We start from the raw sequence: 23,832 nt of genomic DNA, 5'->3' as shown, positions 1-23,832 counted from the left end.
CAAGTAGGGGAGTAAAGCTTCCCTTTTTCTTCCCTCCTTGAACTACCCAAATTCTTTGACAGAGAAAGAACTGAGGCTGGGAGAGCAACACAAGAGACAGTTTACAAACAATACAAAAAGAGGTTCTTTTATGAATGATGGAGCAACTGGACTCTCCAGTAGGCATGCAGGTTGTGTATAGTTACAATCTCTCTGCATACTCACTTCTTCATTTAGAAGCAAACAGAACCACCTATGCAATAGGCATCAAGACCAACATTAGTATAACGCTCTAGCAAAATGAAAAATTCATCTTCTAAATCATCAAGATCTCCTTCAAGATAAGGAATTAAGTACAGACCAGCAGTTAAGGAAGCACTGATTTAGAATTAAGACAGCATGAATGCTAGAAAGAATACACAGAGATTAAAACTGGAAGTTTTTGCAGGGTGTCTCCTTTCCCGTTTATCTCCAGGACATCAACTAACCAAACAAGATTCTCCTCCGCACCATCAAAAATAAAAATGTTCAAAAGAATATATTCAGACTGAAAATTTCTTTTCTACCTGGGAGAACTCTTAACATCTCCGATTTCTCCTTTGCCTGATGAAGGGCGTGTGCGCCCGAAAGCTTGCAAAGAAAAAAAAAATTGCAGCTATTTATTTGGTCTAATAAAAGATCTCTCTGCCCCGAGAGTTTTGTCTGAAAATTCAAGCGCCTGACGCACCAATTGCTTTTGCACCTCAAAGGCAGTTCTGCATACTGAGGATTTGCAGTGTCAGGTCCTTTAGTATTATTATTTATTTTAAACACAGTGTCTACATCCTCATGTAGACCAAAATATCCACACCTGCAGACCCTTACCTACTTAGCCACTCTGGCAAAACCCATTAAGGTAGACCTGCCCTTACACTGGTTTTTCTCCTTCATCTGCAAAAAAAGAGGTAGTCCCAAACTTGGAATTTACGTTGGGCCCATACTGCATATCCTGGATCTCTGCACACTCGATATGAAAAGACAGGTCAGTTAATTACAGAATCAAAAGGTTTCATATTGATCACACAGTTGTTTAGAATAGCCTACTGCAGTATAATTAAGAAAACTCATCTCTCGTTTCCTTCTCCACTCTCTACCAACTAGTTTCAAATCACCTTATGCTGCTGGAAACGTATATAATCCCCTTTTCTCCATTTTGTGCATTTTAAAAGCAGCTACACATCACAATAACCAATTCTGTGAAGAATAACCTCTTACAAAACAAAATGTGTGTAAACGAGTAATTCAAAGATATGCAAAAGTACCAAAAGTATGCATTACTTCATCTTAATAATGACCGGTACCCCATTAAGCTGCATGTAGTTATAGTCCCTCTGCATACCCACACCTTCATTTAGAAACAAACAACCATCTATGAAATATGCACTAAGAACCAATACTAGCATAACACCCTACCAGAATGAAAATTAATCTTATAAATCAAGAGCCCCTTCAAGAGGAGGAATTTTAAGTACAAATCAGCAGTTAAGAATGCTATCTTGTAATTCTGAACAACTAAACTTTACTTACTTTTTGGTCAAAGTCTACTGATTAGTTAAAGCATTTTCCAGTACCAAAAAACAAAGATGACAAAACATAAAACCAAAGTCCTAATACAACATCTAAGTTGTAGGATCATCCATTCCAAATTGGCAAATTCTATATCTGATCTTGCAACTTCATTGTTGCATTAACACTAGTTATATTCCATTAAAAAGGTAAATTCTGAATTCCAGTATTTAAATATGTTGCTCCATAGCCACTCCCCTTACAGTAAATAACAAAGTTAATAGATTAGTTTCTAAAAACAGAGTTATCCAGCTTTGTCACGAAGATCCTTAAAAGGATCGCTACATGATGCAATTCACAATTCAGCAACTTTACACAGAGAATACCAAAGTTATTTCTTACCTCTGGGGTTAACACAGTGTGTCTGCTCATTTTCTACTTCCATAGTTCTTTAACTGTACTTCAACTGAACTGACTGTGAACTGACGTTTTAATGCTTTACTTTCAGACCTGAACAAACAAAAATGGGAAAGCTTAAGTAAAAATCAGTGCAATCATACCGACTATAAAAATGTATTTGATTTCTTCAGCAAACTACTTTCTAAAGGAATCAGACAATTAAGAGCTGCACCCAGTGTTTTACGTTACAGTTAACTATCTAAAGTTCATGGGAAACTGAAAACATAACATGAGAGAGCAAAAATGGCATGGAAGTATCCAGACCAAGGTCCGGCCTATACTTGAGGTATTTTTCTTCCCCTCCCCACCCTTTAATTTTTTTTTGCTTTGCAGATGTGGCTATTATACTGGTAAAACCTTGAAAACTTTTCTGGCTGCATAACTCTTTACTTGAAAAATACTGTTGCTTGTACCCCCTGTACATCTCTGCAGGCTCATTCTTAGGAAGAGTGCTGACACCAATGTCAATGCATGGCAAGACATTACTCACTGTGCACTGACCAGTCAGAACCTCCACCACCTTTATTAAAATTTAGGCACCTATACCCTGGCAAAGCACCACATATTCCAGTTTCAAAGCCACTAGTTTAGATAATCCATTAGCATGCACCAGTTTATTGCTCCTCTTCCAAGTACAGGCCCTCAGCCTATACAACTTATTCTTCATATAAACCTGTTTTCCAACTATGCTTTCTCCTGTTCTGCTGGGGGGATGGAGCAGGGGAAAGAAGGGTGTGTCAAGGTAAAAAGTTCTCTTTCTGAAGAGATTTTTGTTATTGTCTCCTATCTTCTCCATCTCTTCCCTTCCCAGATGCTGCTGCTCTAGACATTGCTGCATGCTGAAACTCTGCAAGAGATGGTATCATCCAGCTCTTTTTTCCCCAGAGGGGATTTCAACCTGCGAGACTACTGTCTGCAGGTGAGTCAGGTGGGCTGTACACAAAGATGCACTGGCTCCAGCAACGATCACACATTTTTACCTGCAAAGTTTACAAAGTGATTCGTGAAATCTTGTGAAAGTTACTTCCACGTGTCTCTGTCCCACGAGACTTCAATGGCTCTTCTCCTTTCCCCTTTCTGTCTGCTGCTGCCCTGCAAACAGCTTATTGTTAAGTGACAAGATTGTGACATCAAATGACATCACCCTACTCTCACCTTCCTTCTGGTTTTCCTTCAGTTCAGTTGCCCACCACACTCCTACTGATTAGAACAAGTCACCAGTAGTTGATGGTGCAAAATAATAATAATAATAATAAAAAAAATCCTTTTCACAATAATTTGTTAGTGTGCATAATCTTCAATTTTCCCATGTCACATGCCAATTTCAAACAGGTAACTACCTCATTTAATGAAGATATATTTTTATTCCCATCCCATCCATCATTTATTCCTCTTTCAACCATACCTCAATCATCCAGTAGCTCTCCAATGTCCTCAAATGCTTTTATTTTGTTTTGAATGTCCTCTTCTGTGGCTTACTCATCCAGGGGAATCCACATATACTGACTAGCTTGCGCAATTAGTTTTTTTCTTCCTGCTAAAATGTTCCATCACAGTTGTTCTCTCCTTTAAAAACAAAAAAGAAAGTACAAGGTGTGTGCAAAGATAGAGGCTATAATACACAAAAGCTGGGGAAAACAGGTTTATAACAAACACCAAGTACTAGGCAGAAGCCACTTTCTTCCATGCAGGACTCCCACTGATCTAGCTGGGACTTCTTCCCATTCAGTGGTTTGAAAACAGCAGCGTTCAGGGTGTTAGAGGAACTTTGTTTTCAATATTGCTGGGGGCATCGTGACAATCAGGTTCAGAACCTTGTTGTCACTGAACACCAATGTTTCATTCGTGCCGTGGCTGCTGCCGAACAACGTTTTACAAGTCACACATTCGTACCGATTAGGAAGATATAGTCTCAGTCTTGTGATGCATAAACTGCATGTTCAGATTGGACAGTAAATGTTAGGTAAAAAGGCTTGTTCAACCTTTGTAATGCTGATGTTCATCATTGTATTTAATAATACTTCACACATTTCCTAAAGCTAACTTGCTAAAAACCTTTATTACTAATCCCATTTAAAAGGTATGTACAAATAAAATAAACAAATAAACAAATAATAATAAAATAATAAAAATAATAAAATAAATAATAAAATAATAAAAATAAACAAATAAAATAAACGTATCTTAACAACCTAAAAGCAAGCCAGCATGCACCCACTTTGCTTAAAACTTGACCTAATCAAAAACGTGATTTGTCATGTATTCAAAACAAGTTTTCAAGTGAATATGCGTCACTTATTGGAGGATAGGAGTTTTTACTATTATGCTTCATGGCACATCTAGCACACATGATGCTTAATTAGGGTTTGCTGAAAAAGAAAACCACCAGAAGTTATCATGCACAGCGAAAGCTGTTCAAAGCAGCTATATAGTCTCTTCCACTCCCATCAAGTCAAATACACCGTGATTTCTCTCCATTTAAGCTGCTGTTAAATAGCACTTAGAGAATTGTATCCTATACCAGGCAATAAGTAAATATTCACCAAGACAGATTGCATCTGTTTGACCATAAAACTACCTACCTTACTTTTATATACTGCCCTTCATCCATGCAGCTCAAAGTGCTTTACTCCATTTTACAGGTGGGAAAAGAGAGGCACAGAAAGGGGAAATGTTTTACCCAGGACCACCTGCTCAGCAGACCAGTGGCAGAACTAAGGTCTCCCCAGTCCTGACACTTATCTGTTAGACCACAATGTCTCTCTCACAAAAGACAGAAAAATGGTATAAAAAGTAAGTCCTCTCTAACTGCAGGATACTGAGATGTGGAGATCTGCCCAAGGAACTAAAGAGCTAGTATTTGAGACTATATTTTCTCAGCCTTAATTCACAGACTTAACTAAAATGTACTCATCCAGATGACTCTGAATTGACATTCTTTTAATTAAGCCATGAACACATGCTTTCAAGTGGTACCATGGATCAGTGCTAAAATACTGAATCATTCCCCTCTACCACGTGTGTCAATACTTCATTTTCACAGGGTTACAGCCATATTACTTTCCTGGGAGCAGGGACGTAGGCCCAGTATACAACAGACACAGGGACTATGCATCTTCCCCCAACATTTATAGCTAGTATTTAACCAAAGGGGGAGGAGGGAAACCTGATATGTAGGACATGTGGAAAGACAGAAGAAATCAAGTTTGTGTTTGACGGCAACTGAAAAAAAGAGTTCTCAAAGCAGGGACTTGTTACAATGGGTAAATCTCCTGCATCGAGATATCAGAAGGAAACTACTTGATACCATATTTATTTATTGCCACAACTAGCTTATAGCTGTAGAGCAGCTTCCAGTATCCACAGAGACAAGTTCCTCAGAAGCCCAAATCAACCTCAATTATAAAAAATAAAAAACCCACAAAATGCTACAGCACTGGAAGACATGAAGGCTCAGATCAAGCGTCGTGGCTTCTTAACCTGGCAGGGGAAATACCGTGCATCTGTGTCCGGGAAGGCAGTTTCCTGAACCGAGCCGCTTCACAGGAGAACTGCTCTTCTGGCGCGGTTCGGTACCCGCCGAGGTGCAGCGGCTTTACGCCCAGTTTATGGACATGGGAGTCTCCTCCCTTGCTTGCTCCGAGGGCAAGCGAACCCCGGGGGCATCCAAACCCCTGGGCTTGGGCCTGCACATAGGATGCCCGCTAAAGGTTTTGGAAACACCTGAAGCCCCTGGTGCAGACGGAGGATGTTTGCCGGTAGTAGGGCCACTTGTGGCTCTGGACTCTTAGATCTGGAATTAGTTTTGGCTAATTTGGCCTTGGATACAAATTACACACACACACACGCACGCACACGTACGTACGTACGTACACACACACACGCACACGTACGTACGTACGTACACACACACACGCACACGTACGTACGTACGTACGTACACACACACACGCACACGTACGTACGTACGTACGTACACACACACACGCACACGTACGTACGTACGTACACACACACGCACACGTACGTACGTACATACACACACGCACACGTACGTACGTACGTACACACACGCACACGTACGTACGTACGTACACACACACGCACAAATAAAATGCATCTTTGCTGCACAACGAGGTGTTGGGCACTACAGCCACAAACCCCGGCTGACATCGCGGGGCTCTCCTTGGTGTCAGGGTCATCCCCGATTGAGGGCAGGAGGCGAAAGCCGCCCGCTCTGCCCCTGCGCTGGTCGACCCAAGGACCCGGCTCACGGCTTCCTTGGCCAATCAGATGCTGTTTTTTGTCGAGTCGGGAGTCGTGACGGTTCAACGACTGAGGGCCTTACCTCGTCAACCTGGGGTGGAGGACGGGGTCGATGGCGATACAGGTGCTTAAGCCCCCAAACGTAAACCCGAGCGCCCAGACAGCTTGCAGCTAACTGCCATAAAACAGCGCAGGGGAGCGAGTTGGCAGAACCCGAAAGCGGCGGGGCCCCCGCAAAACACCGTTCTCCCGGCTTGTGAAAACCCACCCTCTTTTGGCTGGGGTGTCCCTGGGGCACTCCAAAAAACCCCAGCCCCTCGCCTCTGAGGCACGCCCCTGACGTCACAGGGGTACCACCCCTGACGTCGCACACGCCTCACCCCTGACGTCACCGGGACACCACCTCTGACGCCACAGGACCACCCCCTGACGTCACCTGGACAGCGCCCCCCCCGCCCGTGTTTGCGGCCGATGCCTCCTGTGGAGGAGGTCAGAGGTCACGCCCCCTTCCGACCTCGTGACCCGCCGGCCCCTACCCCACGAGCCTGAGGGCCCCCCGGGAGGCGGTACCGTAGGCAGCGGTCGGTCGGTGGGTCCCGGCGCTGCCCTGCCCCGTCCCGTCCCGTCCCGTCCGGCCCCGCCGCCGCCTCCTCCGCGCCGCGCTGCCCTGTTTGTTTTGTTTTGTTCTGCCCAGCGACACGGCCGCGAGCGGATTGGCCGGCTCCCCCCCCGCGTAGCCAATCAGAGCGCGGGGAGGGAGAGGGGCGGGGGCCGGGGCGTTCTGCCAGCCAACCGGCGCGCTCGGGGAGGAACCACCGCGCCGAGGTGGGAGAGGGAGGAATCATTGTGCTGAGGGAAAGGGGGGAGCAGAGGGAGAAACCATTGTGGGCCAGTCCACTGCGAATGGAGGGGGGTGGGTGATGCCCACTGGAGCAGGGGGAGCTCTGCCACCCAGCAAAGGGGCTCGGGGCCTGATGCTGCATTGCCCCTTGTGCCCTCCCTGGAGCATCCCAGCTGGGGAGAGCCCTGCAATGGGGGGACTGAGGGCAGGGGCGGAGGATGCAGACCTTCTGCCCTGCAATGGGCAGGGCAGGGGCTGGCACCACTGCCTCTTGCATCCTGTGCATCCCCTTCCTCCATGCAAACTCTGTTTTGGAGCTGGTCCCTTTCAGGAGGGGCACCCCCCCCCGGGATCAGGAGCAGCTCACCCAGAGCCGTGGGCGCCCCTTGCCTGACCACCGTCCAGCACCGCTTTCCAGCACGGCAGCAACAACAGCCACCTGCACTGCTGGGTGGAGAGGCCGCTTCATACGTGCCTACAGGGCAAGAGCACAAAGAGATGCAATGGGGCAGAGAGGTCCAGGCATCGGAGAAAAAGCATCTTGATGCCCGTCTTTCCTGCCCACGTGCAGGGGGCTGGACCCGATGATCTGCATGGTCCCTTCCAGCCCCTGGAATAGTTTTCATAGTTAACTCCGAAACGATGAAAGGCCCTCCCCCGTCATTGGGGACCCAAAACCCGCTTACAAAATCAGTGGTACCCTGGCGCACGCTTTGTTCTCCTCCCGCCGTCAGCCCGAGCTTAGCCCAGACACAGCTACTTAACACGGGCACGCGGGGGGCCGTATGGCTTGAGTACGAATGGTTTGAAGGGCAACCTGGGTGTCCTCTCCATAGCACACTACAGCACCCCCACCACCCCCAAACTAGCCAAAGTAATTGCAAAAGAGTTCCCCATCCATCGTCCCATTTAGGGCTTTGGTAATCAGTTTTCTTACTGCCTTCACTGACTCATCTTTAGCATGATTTTCTCACTTCCCAGCCTACTTAACACACTACACAGGAGCCAATACGAGAGGGGTGCATTAGCCATACTTCAGACAGACCGATTTAGACCAGGCTGTGAAATCTCAGATCTAAAGCATGCACAAATGATCGCGCTCGGGGCCAAGAGGCAGGAAGCAGCTGGGGGAAGGGAGTTATCAGAGCCGGGGGTTGGGACAGACTGTCACGAAAGGCTCGGCCCAGCAGTGCAATGCACTTCTTTTAGCCCCACCTATGCTGAGCACATTGAAAAGCATCAGACTGTCAAGCTGACTGCTCCTGCCCCACATTCTCTGCCCGCATAACCAGAACAACGACACAAAGGAAATATTTACAAGTTTTAAAAAGCAAATGGGAAAACAGCATGCCAGTTGGTTAGTCCCAATTATTTACATGGAACCAGACTACAGCCCGTGACAGTCACTGCAAACATTGGGGGCGAGGCCCTTCAGCATCGTGCTTAAGTAGTTCAGCCAGGTTATAAATGACCTAAATACAAGGTGGTGGGGTTTTTTTTTTAATTAATGCCAGCCAAGTGGCCTAGAAACACGGTGTTACAGTCCAAATTTAGATAATCGAAATGGAAAAGTTATAGTTTGATCCCTGCAACTTAATCACTCCAGACTACACTAGACCTTATCAGTTCTTTAGACCCTATCTGAACAAGGGGCTATTATTATATTCTGTTTCCTCCGAAGTCACAGTGCTGACCGCTTGGAAAGTCTGATGGGAGATCTGAGAAAAAAAAACAAAAAAACCCCATGCAAACACGAATGTCTCCGATTTGGCAGATGTGACTCAGGAAGGTGGCTTTGTGATCCTTTCCAACACACGTGCATTTAATACACACTTAAGATTAGCCACCTTCTCCCCATAAAACACATCTGTGCACACGCAGCTGTGACCTTCCCCAGCCTTGTTTACAGTACACGCTGTACCTTCTCATTAGCCTGTCTGCATTTCCAGATACCAGGCACCTGATCAGAAGGCCATGCATTTTTCATCAGATACTTTGCCCTCTTCATTGGGCACCTCCTGAAGACTCCTTTAGCCCGTTGTTTCTCATTCAGTAGGCTGCCACTTCAAGGGGGCTAACCAGGACCCTTCTGAACTGAGAGGAGGATACAAGCTCAGTTGCATTTGATATTAATTTTTCTGCCAAATGCATTTATTTAACTGGCAACTCTATCTGTTAATATGGCACAATTTGATTTTTAAAGTGGAGACTTGCTTTTCTCCGGCATTGTCTATGTACACTCTAGAACCAAATATCCATTTTGTGAACAAAGTGCGACTGAAGGACCTGACTCACAATCTTTCCACTGACTGTCACAGACTTTAGTCTGGGTCTAGGTGAACAACAGTAAATAAAAGTTGAACAAGAGTGAAATCCCATTCAAAGGCTTGATTGCAAGAGCATATTACTATTAGTATTCAGGCAACCCTATCCAGTTGTTACCTTGTAAATCACAGATGGCCAGAATAGCCAAACTGTCCCAAATCAGATGATTTGGGATGGGAAGAAATCTCTCTCTCATTTGCAAGGAAATCTGCTTAGGCAGATCAGTCAGGTTTTCACTGGCACTAAGACAAGACTTTTTTTCTCCCACCTGCGGCCTAGCAGTCCTCTAGAAACATGTAAAGTTGCCTTCCAAAGTTAGATATAACAAATAGAAAGTTATAGCTTGATCCTTGTAATTGGTAATCGGTATGAACCCAAGAGCACTAACATAAGCAGCTTCCAAAAGCAAACTTTGCTCACCGGCGATAATCACAAAAACCAAATTGCACTGTGTACGGTTATGAAAAGGAAATAATGCTTCCAGCTGATGTTTACACCAAGGAGGAGAAGCGGAGGTGGCAGAAAGTCAGATTGTTTCAATAGCCAGAACCTGCAGAAGAGAAGCCCCTTGCATCGATTCCCCCTGAACCCTTTGAATAGTCAAAAGGATTCTGGGGTGCAGGTTAACACTGGTCTTTTTTGAACAACCAAAAATGGGATAGCTACTGACAAGAGAACAAGAAGCATTTCCATGCAGGGCAGGAAATGATGTGGGGAGAAAAGGAGGAGGAATTTTTCTTTTCTGCCGAATAGCACAACTGACAACTTTGAGACGGACCATTAAATATCTCAGCATATGCTCATGGACTTCTAGACATCTAAACTGCCTTACGTCCAATATGCGCTACCGAATTCAGAGAACACCTAGGCTGTAACCAGTCAGGCAGATTTTCCCATCTCGGTGACTACATTGCACAGCAAACACACTAAAAAGCCCCAGGGGAAAGCAGGACTTCGCTTTCCTCCAGTTTTATAATTCAGAACAAATTAAATTACCCAAAGTCCCTTGAAAATAATCCCGTCTAAGCGAGCTCTGACAGTCCTTGCTTCAGGAATGAAGCGTTTCAATCCAGTTCCTCTGTCCTGGGCTCCTTCACCACAAGTGTTGTTTGCTGCCTGCTTTATTTACTCGGGTCATTGATAAAGCAGGATCCAGGCAAGACCTGCCCGTCTGCCACCTGTGACTCCAAGGATTTAACAGTCTCCTCCCTTGCTTCTGCTCTTAACTTGCTGATTATCTGGAGTTGGGGATTAACCAGTGCCAAGCAAGTTGCTTTCCAGCCCTTTCTCCGCTGTAGGTTCTGGTTGCGTGGCTGTTTTCAAACAATCCTCTCTCACAGGTTCAGGTCACCCACTGAGACCACCCATAAAATAGATGATTATTGTCCCATCCTTACAAACTGGTAACATGAGTGCGCCACATTGGATGGAGACTTCCCATAGCATTTCAGTGCACATAGTAGGTTTGGCTTCCCAACAGCTAGTCTACTAATGAAATAATTTTAAGAGTCGCACTGCCTTTGATGTTAACCAAAGAAGGGTCAGAATCAAATTCCCAGACACATCACCTGTCTGCTGTCTTTTAAATGCAGACTCCAATCTTTTAAATGCAAGCCCTATCTCTTATTACAACCTTGTTTGGATGCATTGCATTTCTCTGAACTGGCCAGTAAACTCCTTGGATGAGGCCTCTGTCCAGTTATGTACATCACTATGCATACTAATAGGGCTATAAAAATGCAATACTACTGCTAATCATCATTATAATCCATCTAAAAAAGGATTCAAGCATGGATTGTTCCTAAATTAACAGCCCCACAATTTACAAAACTGACTTATTTGATGAACGTGGAAACACTCAGGGTGTTCCACTGCTGCTGGAGGAGATGCATATGAGCATATTTTTAATTTGGAAAGAAACACCAGAAAAGCCCTAGGTACGCTCTGTAATGCAGCAACAACTGCAGCCATGCCCTTTTGTATTGCACTCCGCATGCTATTTATTCATTCTTGCCCTAAAAGCCACAGCACTCATCTATGTGATATGCTCTTTATAAGATACATGGGACAAATTAAAGCGACCTAATTAGACTGTAAATAAAATCCAAATAATGACCTCAATTAAAAGCTGGTACTAATGGCACGTGATGCTGTCTTCATCTCAGACTTTTTTTCCTTTTCCAGATTACTTCAGGAGAAAATCTTTTAGGAGTCGCTTATTAGAGCAAGTTACTGCCTAATAATTATTATTATTTGATTAGCCGAGGTCTCGTGATGTGCATGTGACCAGTAACTCATGTGCCAGTTGCAGCCGTTCTGGGTGTAGGATCGTATTTCTATCGACAAGCGATTACAGAACAGCTCCCTGTTGCTTTACTTTTTCATTTCACTGGCAACGATTAACAGATCATTAATCTGAAATTGTAGAATGGCCAGAAAAATCCAGTTTTGTCTCTTTGGGGAAGCAAAACCACACAAGATAACCAAAAGGAAGGTATCTTCCTGGTTAGAGATCCCCAAGATCTGACAGGCGATGCCAAGGGGTCACCTGCTTGGTGATTAGAAACACAAACACACCTGCCTTTGTAACCTGCAAACTGCCAATAGAGTAAGTTGCTCAGTATAGAGAAAAAAAAAATGTGAAGGCTCATGTCTTGGACCTGACAAAAGGAAATTCAGTAGTTCTGATGCTCAATACTTTAATGGACAATTTGTTTTTTATTTAGAAATCATGAGACTTTCCAGGTTGTCCAGTAAAACGTGGAAGACACAATCTTGACTTTTTTGGTGATCCCTAAGTGAGGCAAAGCAGCCAACCCCGTTCCCACCCCAGCATTTTGGTAGGAAAATAAATGACCTTTTTAAAAAGATGTTATTACTATATTTTTTAAAATATCTTTGCACGTTGCCTTCAGTGGGGTTTCATGCTTCATCTAGAAGGTCCCAGGGCGGCCGAGTAACTGGGAGCTGTGACTGGGACTCATCCCAATTTCCATCTTCACGTCTCTCTTTGCCCAAGCCTTTTGTTCCTCACCCAGATCTCTGCCATGTTGTGGGTTCAGTTCACCGAGTCAGGGGCCATTTGAACAAAGAGGTTTCTTTATTCATGCCAACAGCACCCAGACAGCCACGAGACTCCTTTTTGGCCATCTCTCAAACTCTGCCTCTCTCTATCTATCTAACAGTAATATCCTGGAAGAGATTAAATCTAACCCTTCAAGGTACACAGTCCTCACAACCTCTTCCCCTGCAGTGTCTCCTTACCTCTTGCCCTTTGTCCTGTCACTGTTTCTCTCTCTTCTGCATGCCAGCCCTGTGTTGACCATCTGTAGATGAGACCTAATGAAAAACTCTGACCCTCCTACATGGGCCTGAATTTTCAAACCCTGCTATTGCAAGTCCCGTGGGTTTTGGCATCTCGCTTTAATGCACTTCTGGCGCAGCCGGCCAAAGAACAGAGCACTTCTGAAGTGTGTTTCTCATCTCGCGGCAGGTCCAGACTAGCTTCCCTCTTCCCCCAAGTGCAGATGTGCGGGAAAAGCAGCACTGTTTGGTTATAGAGGAGGAGTGGGATATTAGGACTCTTCACCTACATGATTGTCCTTCTCATAGGCCCACAACTTTCAATCATCCTAAAGCAGAAACCTCATTGCCATCAAGTAGCTCTTTCAATTTGAGGCTGCTCCTTGCTGTCTGCAATCAGGGGAGTCACGGCTCCACACGGCAGGATACCCCGGTCAGCTTTAATCTAGCAGTGAAGCCGTGGTGGAAGACAATCCTTTTGCCTAAATAGGAACCCAGAGTCCCAACAGGTTTGTACCACTCGCGTTGAAGCCCACATCACCGTGTCCTCACTGCTGTAGGTAACCTAGGCTAGTTTAATGCCTATACTTTAATGGCTCCATTATGCCTATACTGGCCAGCCTCGAGCATCTAGCTGCTGTATAGACACAACCAAAGGCTTCTGCTGCCCCCCACTCTGGTTCTTTTGCAACTCTCCTGTGGTGTCGAGGGGCTACAGAGCCTGGAGAGTTCCCCCGAGCAGGACCCTGCAGCCCCTCGCTGCCCACAGCATAGTGCACAGGTATGGACAGTGGGTGGGTCAGGCACGTACATGCCAGAGGAGGATAGGCTGGTCCTTCAGAGCCATGGAGCAGCCCCCAGAGCAGCTGTGCAGAGCGGCTGGAAGTTCGAGCAGTCCCTGCAGCTCTTCCAACACGCTGGCAGCATCACCCAGATCTGCACAGGGGTCCCTGTGCTCCCAACTCAAACCATCCTGACCAAAAATTACTGCCCCAGGAAAAACAAGCAAAGGGGAGCGGTTTAGCAGGGAGGGCACGGAGTCAGCAATTCTGGGAGCGGTGCTCACTTCTAACGCTGACTCAGTCAAGTCATTTAGCTGCTTTCCCAGATTCCCCAGCCCTGCTAAAGGGTGAGGATAAGAATGGACCTGTTACAAGCACCTACACTGAACACCTTCAAGAGTAAATTGGATGCTTATCTTGCTGGGATCCTATGACCCCAGCTGACTTCCTGCCCTTCGGGCGGGGGGCTGGACTCGATGATCTTCCGAGGTCCCTTCCAGCCCTAATGTCTATGAAATCTATGAAGTGCTATGGAGCTAAGTCAGCTGATGCCTGTCAGGTGCTTTGAATTCTTTAAATGTGCTGCATGTTTGTAAGGCATTATTAATGATGCTAAGAATTTACAGTCTGGCTCTGTGCACCTGGGTCACCACCACTGGAGCCCTGGGCAGCCCCCAGGACCCCAGATAAGGCTGTTGGGGCCAGCCCATCCTCCCCTACCCCAACCAGACCAACTTGTTCTGTGCCAGACTGTGTGTGCAGGGGCATTTCCCGGTGATAACTAGCAGCCAACTAGTTGTCCGTGGGGAACACATGTTCCTGCTCAGGGGGACACCCCCAGGAGGTTCAATAAGAAATGCAAAGTCCTGCACTTAGGAAGGAACAATCCCATGCACTGGGACAGGCTGGGGGTGACTGACTGGGCAGCAGCTCTGCAGAAAATGATCTGGGGGTGACAGTGGACAACAAGCTGAACATGAGCCAGCAGCGTGCCCTTGTAATGAAGGTTAATGGCATCCTGGGCTGCATTAATAGGGACACGGCCAGATCAAGGGTGATTCCTCCCCTCTGTTCTGCACTGGTGAGGCCACATCTCGAGTCCTGTGTCCAGTTTTGAGACCCCCACTACAGAAAGGATGAGGACAAGTAAGAGAGAGCCCAGCAGAGGGTGACAAAAATGGTCCGGGGGCTGGGACACTTGACTTCAGATGAGAGGCTGAGGGAAAAATGAAATACTGCTTATTGCATTATTAGTCTGAAGAAGAGAAGACAGAGGGGATTTAATAGCAGCCTTCAACTCCCTGCAGCAGGGTCCAAAGAGGATGGAGCTGGACTGGTCTCAGTGGGGGCAGATGACAGAGCAAGGAGCAATGGGCTCAGCTTGCAACAAGGGAAGTTTAGGTTAGATATTAGGAAAAACTCTCACCAGGAGGGTAGTAAAGCACTGGAACAGGTCACCCAGAGAAGTTGTCGAGTCTCCATCCTTGGAGGTTTTGAGCCGCAGCTAGACAAAGCCTTGGCTGGGATGATGTAGTTGGGGCTGGTCCTGCTTTGAGCAGGGGGTTGGACTAGATGTGACCTCCTGAGATCCCTTCCAACCCTCATGGTCTATTATTCTACTCAACCCTCATTGTCTATTATTTCATTGACCTCAGTGGACTTGCAACTGAAGGGAATTTGGCTTTCTGCTTCTAGACTACGTCATCATCAGGTGCCATTTTCTAGCTAGGATCTTGGCTGTGCAAGTTGTCCTGGCTTTATTTTTGCTATGGAAGAGATATTAACCCAGGAGCTGTGGCCAACTCCCCACCAGTAATGGGGCTATCCAGAAAATAAATATTTGCCATTAGAAGAGTGAGGCAGTGGCATCGGCCACCTTGGGAAACTGTGCAATCTCCTTCATTGGAGGTGTTCAGGAAGAGCTTGGACAAGCATTGATCAGGGATCATCTAGTAGCTACAGCTATGCTCTACTATGGGTATTTCCTATGCTTTTGGGCTTCACTGGTTACCACATGGAGCCAGGAAAGATTTTTTCCCTCTCCTTCTGCTATACGTGTTGGCGGAGGGGATGGTAGCGGGAGTGGGTTGCCTTCCTTGGAAGCATCTGGTGATGGCTCCAGCCAAGGCTGGGGATTTTGACTAAACCACTGCTGCTGTTGGGACCAACAATCTTGCCCCTCCACTCAGGATCAGACCAATTGCCATATTTGAGGTCAGGAATGAATTTTACCCCGTGGTCAGATTGGTACGGGGTGTGTGTGGGGGGGTGTTGCCTTCCTCTGTAGTCGCAGCTGTGGCCCTCTACACAGGATCTCTTCAGCATATATTGACATTTCATAGCAGCAGGACATTGGCTGCTGTTACGGTGTTATGCCTTATGGTTGCGTCTGGGTTGACTGTAGATTTGCTGATAGATGCAAGTCGCGGTGCCCAACCTTTGTGGCCTGTGGTGCTGGATGAGTGGGACCAGGTCTGCCTGCGGGCCAGATCCAGTCCGTGGCTCTGACCTGGCATGCAGTGCTGACCCAGTCAGAGTCCAGTCCAGCAACATGAAACCAGCCCAGCTGGGACCCAATGCAGCCGCCCATGAATGGCCTGGATGGGACCCAATGCAGCCACATGGGAATGGCACGGCCAGATCCTGATCCAGCTGTATGGGGTTTGGAAATGTGGCAGTGGGGGAGTAGTGACAATATTAATAGCCTCCACTCCCAAATTTGCAGACCCACATGGGTCAGGTGTGCCAGACCTGGCCCACAGTGCACGGGGTTGAGCACCCTTGGGTTAGACAACAGGTTTGTAAAGGAAGGTGTGGATGGGGATGATCTTGCTTCAGGCAGGGGGTTGGACTAGATGACCTCTGGAGGTCTCTTCCAGCCCTACTTCTCTAGGATCTGTTATTCCCAGGTCCAGGGCAGGCATCCTGATCTCTGCCCAGGACTTCCTCTGCAGAAGGCGGCAGAGAGGCAAACACAGAGCAAGGTCTGGTGGTTGCAGCTGGGACGTTTCTAGGTAGAAAGGGAATTTGGGGGACAGCATTTGAATGACTGTTCTTAAAGAGCAGGGTGTAGGAACACATGGCAAGCACACAGGGGCTGTGCGACAAAGCTGGCAGTGGGAGAAGGAAATAAAAAGCAGTTAGAGGAGCAGAGAAAAATGTACACGGGGTGGGGAAACATCTGCTGGAGGCAGATGTGCGTGCACAATGCAGGGGGCTCTGACATGCAGGCCTGGTCTGACCAGCTGCCCAGTCCAAAACTGAGGACCACGGCAATGATATGCATGCTTGAGACTCCTGCAAATCTCCGATTTTTAGTGCCTTTCTTAAAAGCTCCAGCTCCTTGACCTAATATCTTTCTGGCTTTCATTCAACAACTTGGTACAAACACAACATAAAGGCTCTGAAGCAAGAAGGCAATGAGGACAAACCCAAAGTTTATCGATTAAAATAAATAAATAAATACATTTCATGATTTTTAATCCAAACTTGTAATTTATGACTGCCTGAGCTTGGCAAGAGCCCCTGTCATCTTTACAGGCAGACAAGGTTCTTTGGTTGAATCTGATAGCTTTTATTAGACCAACTTAAATAGTTGGAAAAACATTTTCCAACCATGCCACACATTTCAGTGCTAATCCTTTAAGGCCTGGAGCCTTACCTTCTCACCTGGCTCTCACTGGGGGGGAAACTGCTTTTTATTCCAGGAGCAGGATGCAAATCAGAAGTATTTCTGCAGTGCAAGAAACCCCTTACAAGAGGAGAGCTGAATGCCTTGCACCTGACAGCTTGTCTAACTGTATCCCAACTATAGACTTGGTCCAATAAAAGACACTGCCCCCAAGAAATCCTTGCCTCTTGCATCAATCCTGCCTCATCATGGTTACAACGTCACTCTAATGCAACTAGAGGAGTCAAAGACTCCGAGATATCCCCTATGGATATTTAAGTTATTCTGCATATTTAAGTTATTAAGGATATTTCAGTATTACTCTGCCACGCTTCAGTGAGTGGCCTTTGCTAAAGGCACCTCAGGCCAGAACTGAAGCTGTTTTTAATCTGTGAGGATGGAGGAGCTGTGCTCATTTGCCTCTGCTTATGAAAGGAGGTAGTAACTCGGATGCTGGGAGGATTTGCTGCTGTTTTAACAGGTGCCTCGGTAATTTGGGGGCTGATTCAAAGCTCACTGAGTTCAGCACTAGTCCGGTGGGCTCTGGATCAAGCCCTCCATACATGTCAACACTGGTAGCTGGTAGAGCTGAAGAGCTGGTGTGTGAACAGCAGCACAGCATGAATTGGAGGCAGCTTTAGCACTGGCAGGAAGAGGAAGGACGTGGTCTGCACAGCCACATATAGACAGGAATGGAAAGATTGGGGGTGTCAGCTCATGGGCGAAAGGGCCCTTAGCACGTACCCTACACGTCCCCTTCAAACTTCTTGTGCTGCCGGAAAGGAGTTTTACTGCGTAGATCATGCAAACATTTGGGTAACGTGTATGATGAGCTGCTGCATTTGCACGCACATGCACAGAAAGATTTCTCAAGGCAATAACTAACAGATCAGATGCTAACAAAAAGTGCTGTCTTTATGGGGCAATGGGCTGAGCAAAGCCAAGGAGGCAGCACAGCTTCATCTCCTTTTACGCTTCGCTGAAGGTCATTTCTGGGTTTCTCAGTCCACCCGAGCTGAGGACTGAAGCCAGACGTGGGCAGCGGAGGCAGTTCAGGGATCCTCCCTGCAAGCAGCAGCCTTGATGAAGGGCTGTAAGCCTCTGCACACCCAACCACTGCCTGTGGTTCTGCAAAAATCAGACACGTTCAAATAAACCAGGACTAGGAAGAGTCCTAAAAAAAACAGCTTTGTGGGAGGAAAGAGATGAATGCCATGGGCACTAGCAGCACTGTGGCTGCCTCCAAAAGCTGGCCACAGATCAACCCTCAGTATGATCTCTTCTTACGCTCCAAATCCTGAACTGGGCAATGTACTTATTTTTTCCGCAACTTCTGACCAATGCAACTTGCTGGAAAAATCAGCACTAAACCAGCTTGCCCAAGGCACAATAATTCCTTTTTGTTTGGAGACTGAGCTCAGATTTGGTTGCTGGCTTTCTTGTTATGCTCCCTCTACTTTTTGCACATCCAGTCCTGCTGTCCCATAATCTGGGTCTGCTTTGCCAGACCTGCCTGGATACAGCCTGCTTCCTAGTGCTCTCTGCCTTTTACAGTCACAAAACATGTATACCAGTCCCTTTTATACTCCCATTAGGGTCACAGTCTAGTCCAATGCGCTTTAACACCCTGTGGGGGTGAGGGTGAGCACTCAGGCAATGTGTATTTCTTCCAACTGAATTTAGTGCTGGTGAAAACTGCCAAACTGGTTCCTTAAGACTAAAGTCCTCTCCTTCTCCAACGCAAGGCAGAGCATGCTCTCCACCCACCCACACCATGACCTGCCAAAACGCCCCGAGGGGCCAGCTTCTACAGACCTTTGAGCATGTGGGGAGGCTCCTTCTAATGTCTTGGCAATTTTACAACCAGGCAACGTTGCTGCCTTTCCCATCACTAGTGTGCGAAGCAGCATTGGGCAACACACCCTGGGTCAAAGTGAAAGTTTGCTGCCATCAGCATGTTCCTATCTGCTCGAGATAAACCTAGCTAATCTAACCTGCCGTGTAAACACGCCAAACCACAGAGACACCTGCAGACAGCACATGGTTTCCTGCGTCCTCAACAGACAGCGGCTCTGTTTAGGGAAGTCAGAAGTGCGAGGTGCTTTAATAGAAGTCAGAAGAACGAGGGAGGACGAGATCTTACAAATCAGAATCCAAGTCTGCAAGACACGGGGAATACACTGCTTAGATAAACTCAGCCCCAATGAGAGGCCATGCTGCTGGCAGTAGTCCTGGCTGAAAGCAAGCCAGCCCCAGGATGCGCTTGCTAATGTTTGCACCTTTAAGGAAACAGAGTCCAGTCTTCACCTTGCCAAGAGGCCTGTAGAAGCCTTTGAACACACAGACTCAAGCAGGCTCCGCATATTTGCACTAAATGTAAGTTTAAAGGAGGCCGGTGTTGACCGGTGTAAACTCTCATTGGGGTTTTAAAGTGGCTAATTTCCACTTAGCTAAAACTTAGTCTTGATGGGTTAAGCTCAACTAATACCAGGCTGGCTGAAGTGGAAAGGAGTGTGCCCCTTGGCACCTTTGTGCACCACTTTAATTAAATGGGTTAAAAAAAATATATATATCACAGGCCAAATTAAACTACATGTAGGCAAGCCCTATCCAGAGCATCTTTACTCTGTATCCAGCACTGCCCAGGCCCCTTCCTTATCACCCACTTAACTCTGACAGTGCGGCCTTTGGGGCAAGTACAAGAGGGAAGGCAGGGATAACTCATGGGAGCAGCCACCTGTCTCCTGTGTGTGAATAGTTAACGGGTGCTGGCCAATGTGACGCGTTTCATAAAAACCAGGGGCCAAATCCCCGGTAAAGCAGCATAGCTCTCATCAAGCCAAGCAAAGTCCAGTGCATGCAGTATATGTGTGCGCCAGTCTAAGGGAGGGGGGTGAAATCCTCACCAGACATGTTTGCCACCAGGGGCAGAATTTCACCTGGGATTTTTCCCCTCCAGACCAGACTCCAGCTCTTACAGCTCCCAGGAACGGTGGGACTTTGGTGCGAGTGAGGCTCAGCCATTTTTCTCCCTGGTGCCATCTCAGGCTATCACAAGTAGCTTGAGACAGCCCAGTAGTGCCCTGGCCCAGTTCACACTCGCACACCACGCCATCTGTTTTTTTCAGTGGTGGTGAGCTTCTTGAAAAAAAGATGATGGCATTTGTCCTTTACAAGAAAATCACCATTAGCTTGTGATTTAGGACCCCCAGCACCACCCATCCCCGGCCCCTTCTGTCCAAAGCACTTAAGACATGTTGATGACTTCAGCCTTGCACCATCTCTGCAAGCTACATCCTAGCCCCATTCTACAGGTAGGGAAACTGAGTCACAAAAAGGTGCGCTGTCTTTGCCCAAGGCCACATAGAAGGTCCATGGGAGAGGTAGGAAAGGACCTCAAGCTCCCAATTTCTGTGCTTTAGTCACTCAATAAAACTAGGCTGTGACAAGAACCCCTTGAAACTAACTTTACCCAGAGGCAAATGCATTTTCCAACAGCCTTGGGCGGGTGGGGCGCATGAAGCCAGGTAGCAGTTTTTAAGCAAACAATGCTGAGGGCACAACCCTGCTGAAAACATCATTTGGGCCATTGTTATGCTACAGGCTGTCCGGACACGTGAAGAGTCCAGCCTCCTTTAGCACAGGCACCGCCACATGCCAAACCCTTGTACTCGCACACATTCTTGGGTGCAATCTACCATAGTCAGTGCCTTTTTCTAATGACTTAAGCAATCTCCTCATCAAGTCTTGGTTGTTTTCTTCCCTCTGCAACCAGAATTAAAAGTGCCAATCTGAAAATATACAGATCCATGTAAATGCTATCACCCTCATGACTAACGCCAATGCTCACGGCACAACTGCAGTGTAGAAAGGCAGGAGGAATTACTGATCAACAAGCCAGATAGATGGGAAGGAAGCAGGTCCTTCCAGGCACGAAGCTATGAGCATGACAACATCTGGAGTAAATGCCTTGTTCTTTTAGAGCCAAGCCCCACTCCTAATGGTCTAGCTTTAGGGGAGGCATATTGGCCAGACACTGCTGCTGGAGCAGGATTGCAGTGCTGCCGTATTACTGCAACACCTACGTCGTACATTGGATCTTGCCTCCAGATAGTGCCTTTCACACAGGAGGGCTCTGAAGTTGAGATGCACTGGCCTGGGGCATTTAACCATCTCTCCCTCCCATCATCCCAATGGCTATAAAGCCGATTACTTACTATCCCTCAGCTAGCAAATATTTATTTTGGCACAAATGGTGGGGGTCTTGATAACCTACCTACGATCCACGCTGGCGATTGTGGGGTGTGTGAGAACGCGGCCGGGTTCGTTACAAAAGCACTTCACAACCCGCTGTAGAGATTATGCTTATACATAAGCATGTGTGTGCATGCACACAGACAAACACACCCACACACGCTACCCACAAAGCCATCCCTTTGAAAACAAGGGGCGCCAGTGCTGAATCCTTTGGGATGGGAAGAGAAGCAGTGCAGAAAGAAACCAAGGACGTAGAATGAAATTACTGAAAACAGTTTCTCCAGGACGCCAGGGGTTAACCCCCTGCTGGCTGCAAAAAGCTTCCTGATATTACCTGGCCGACTTCCAACGCAGATTTTCACAGCAGGACCATCTTGTTCCTTGCAGCATGAATGAACTGATGAGCTAATCCTCAACCCTGCTCGTCAGGATGCCAACCCCAGATTAGAATATTTGCATCTGAACAAAAGTCTTCCACTTACCCCTGTAATGCTCCCTTGGCCCTGCCTCCAGCAGCTTTGTCTCATAGCAAGGTCCACCACTACTGCAGGGACGTAGCTCTGGCCCCTCCAAGAGATCTCTGGACACAGAATTAAATCAATAGAAAAGAGATCCCCTGATGTAGGGGAATCAACAAGTCTTTATTCTGATGGTGCAGAACCAAGACCCTGAACATAATCAGGCTTGATTTTGGAAGTTTCTCTTACCTTCTTGTACATCCTGCTTTCAATCTAATTCCTAGACCAGGCTCCAGAGGAGGAAATCCCCTGAACCAGTCTGGAAACATTCAATGTTGACTAGCTGGTCTGTTTAGCAGGCAGACTATTAGTATAATAGAAGAATGCCTGATTAATGTTTTCCATAGCACTCGGTTCACAAGCGCCAGCCACAGCTTGGAAGCTTGTCTATTGGGATAGATACCCAACTCAGAAACAGGCGCCGTCAAGGGCACTTAAGGGCGAACCTATTCTTCCACACTAACTCTTTCCACCTGGCCAAGCAAGAAAAAAAAAAGCTGCATTAAAATTTTTGGGCTGTCTACATTAACTCCCATGTCATCTACACATGCGCACCCGTGCTACGCAGTAAATATGGTAGCTTACACTGACTTGAGCGTAAATTTGATACCTACATCATGCAGGTATCAAATTTATGTCTGATTAGTTACTGTGCAGTAACGCACATGTAGATGCCTTACTGTGCAGTTCTCTGCACACCAAGAGATTGAATGGCCCACCTCCCTAACTCTTGTGCTTTAGGTTGGTTTGCCAACCTGAATCCTAGTTCTCCACCTGCTCCAAATGAACTCCCCAGGGGCAGTCAGAGCACTCTTTTGTAGTAAGATCAACCAGAAGGGGCTGAAACAAACCTCTGGGGCGCTTGATGGTGTTACCTAAACTTGTCCACGGAACAAGCAGATTTAACAGCAGCGGGTTCCTCTCTCGAGTCGCCTCCACTGATTCCTGCAGCATCTTGGCTTTCCTTGGAGGTCTCTCATTTCATTATTAGACAAGCCTGGCCTTGCAACATCAGGCAAGGGCATAGCATTAAGACAGGTGCCAAGACGAAGTCAACTGCTGACTTGATTTTAAAGGCAAAGCTGCCATTAGCATGCGGGTGCACTCGTACTTGGAATCTGTTGGCACTGAGTTTCCTTCTAAGGCAAGTAAAAAACAAAACCAAACCCTACAGTGGTGGGAAAGTCCTGGCTGCAATCACCGAACGTTCAAAAGAGTAAGCAAGATCATACATCCAAACTGTAGATCCTAAATGGCTAGATACAAAAACACCTCACCCGACAATAACAAACTCCCTGCTCTGAAATCTCAAGAACACTAGCAGTGAATCACGCATCTTAACTTCTCTTTCTGATTCAATGTTGAAACCACGATTTAAAAGTCATCTGAGGAGAGGAACCGAAACCATCTGTTACCACTTCAGTCACAAGATCTTTCTCATTTACAAGAGGTCAAAGCAGTATTATGAAAGAGGACTGGAGAGTCAGAAAACCTGAGTTCCTATTCCTGGCTCTGCCACCAATTGACAGTGTGACTGCAGAGGGGTTACTTTTTTCTGCGCCTCAGTTTCCCCATCTGTAAAATGACTACAACTTCAAGGGAAGCTATGGCCTTTCTCTGCTCTTCAGGAAGGCCCTCTCTGTGCCCTTGTACACAAATACATTTGCATTCTCACTCAGGGCCTCGCATCATTGCCACCAACATTCACATCTGGGGGAGGAGGACTGATGACAGGCTGCTTTCTCATTCCTGGTGGCTGAGTTCGGGTTCTGAAGGTCCCGCTCCAGAGCTCTCATGTGGCAGAGATGCTGCTGCCACTGAACCATCAGATAGTTTTACATTATATTTAATAGAGTTCTGTGTGGAGAATCCTAAAACCTAAGTAAA

At 46.8% G+C, this 23,832-nt stretch overlaps 1 protein-coding gene across 6 annotated transcripts in view; it reads right to left on the bottom strand.

Moving 5' to 3' along the window:
- The window catches only part of PDCD4 (programmed cell death 4), a 33,746-nt gene extending 12,232 nt beyond the window's left edge, over positions 1–21,514 (bottom strand). Inside the window, exons 1-4 of one of the 6 annotated variants that reach the window (XM_006022798.2) lie at positions 6,820–6,963; positions 3,389–3,549; positions 2,964–3,075; positions 1,927–2,034 (exon numbers count right to left, since the gene is read on the bottom strand). In XM_006022798.2, coding sequence (XP_006022860.1) covers positions 1,927–1,969 — 43 coding nt within the window. In that variant the 5' untranslated portion in view covers positions 1,970–2,034; positions 2,964–3,075; positions 3,389–3,549; positions 6,820–6,963. Of the gene's footprint in view, positions 1–1,926; positions 2,035–2,963; positions 3,076–3,388; positions 3,550–6,331; positions 6,455–6,785; positions 6,964–10,411; positions 10,515–21,446 lie in introns of those variants that run through there. The other 5 variants (XM_025203193.1, XM_025203195.1, XM_006022808.2 and 2 more) reach the window with 5 other exon arrangements.
- Between the last annotated feature and the right edge of the window lie 2,318 nt (positions 21,515–23,832).

Source organism: Alligator sinensis, unplaced genomic scaffold (genome assembly GCF_000455745.1).
Source record: "Alligator sinensis unplaced genomic scaffold, ASM45574v1 scaffold559_2, whole genome shotgun sequence".
Classification (NCBI taxonomy): domain Eukaryota; kingdom Metazoa; phylum Chordata; order Crocodylia; family Alligatoridae; genus Alligator; species Alligator sinensis.
The sequence above is the reverse complement of the archived record's forward strand: the minus strand, read 5'-3'. Positions and strand labels throughout refer to the sequence as shown.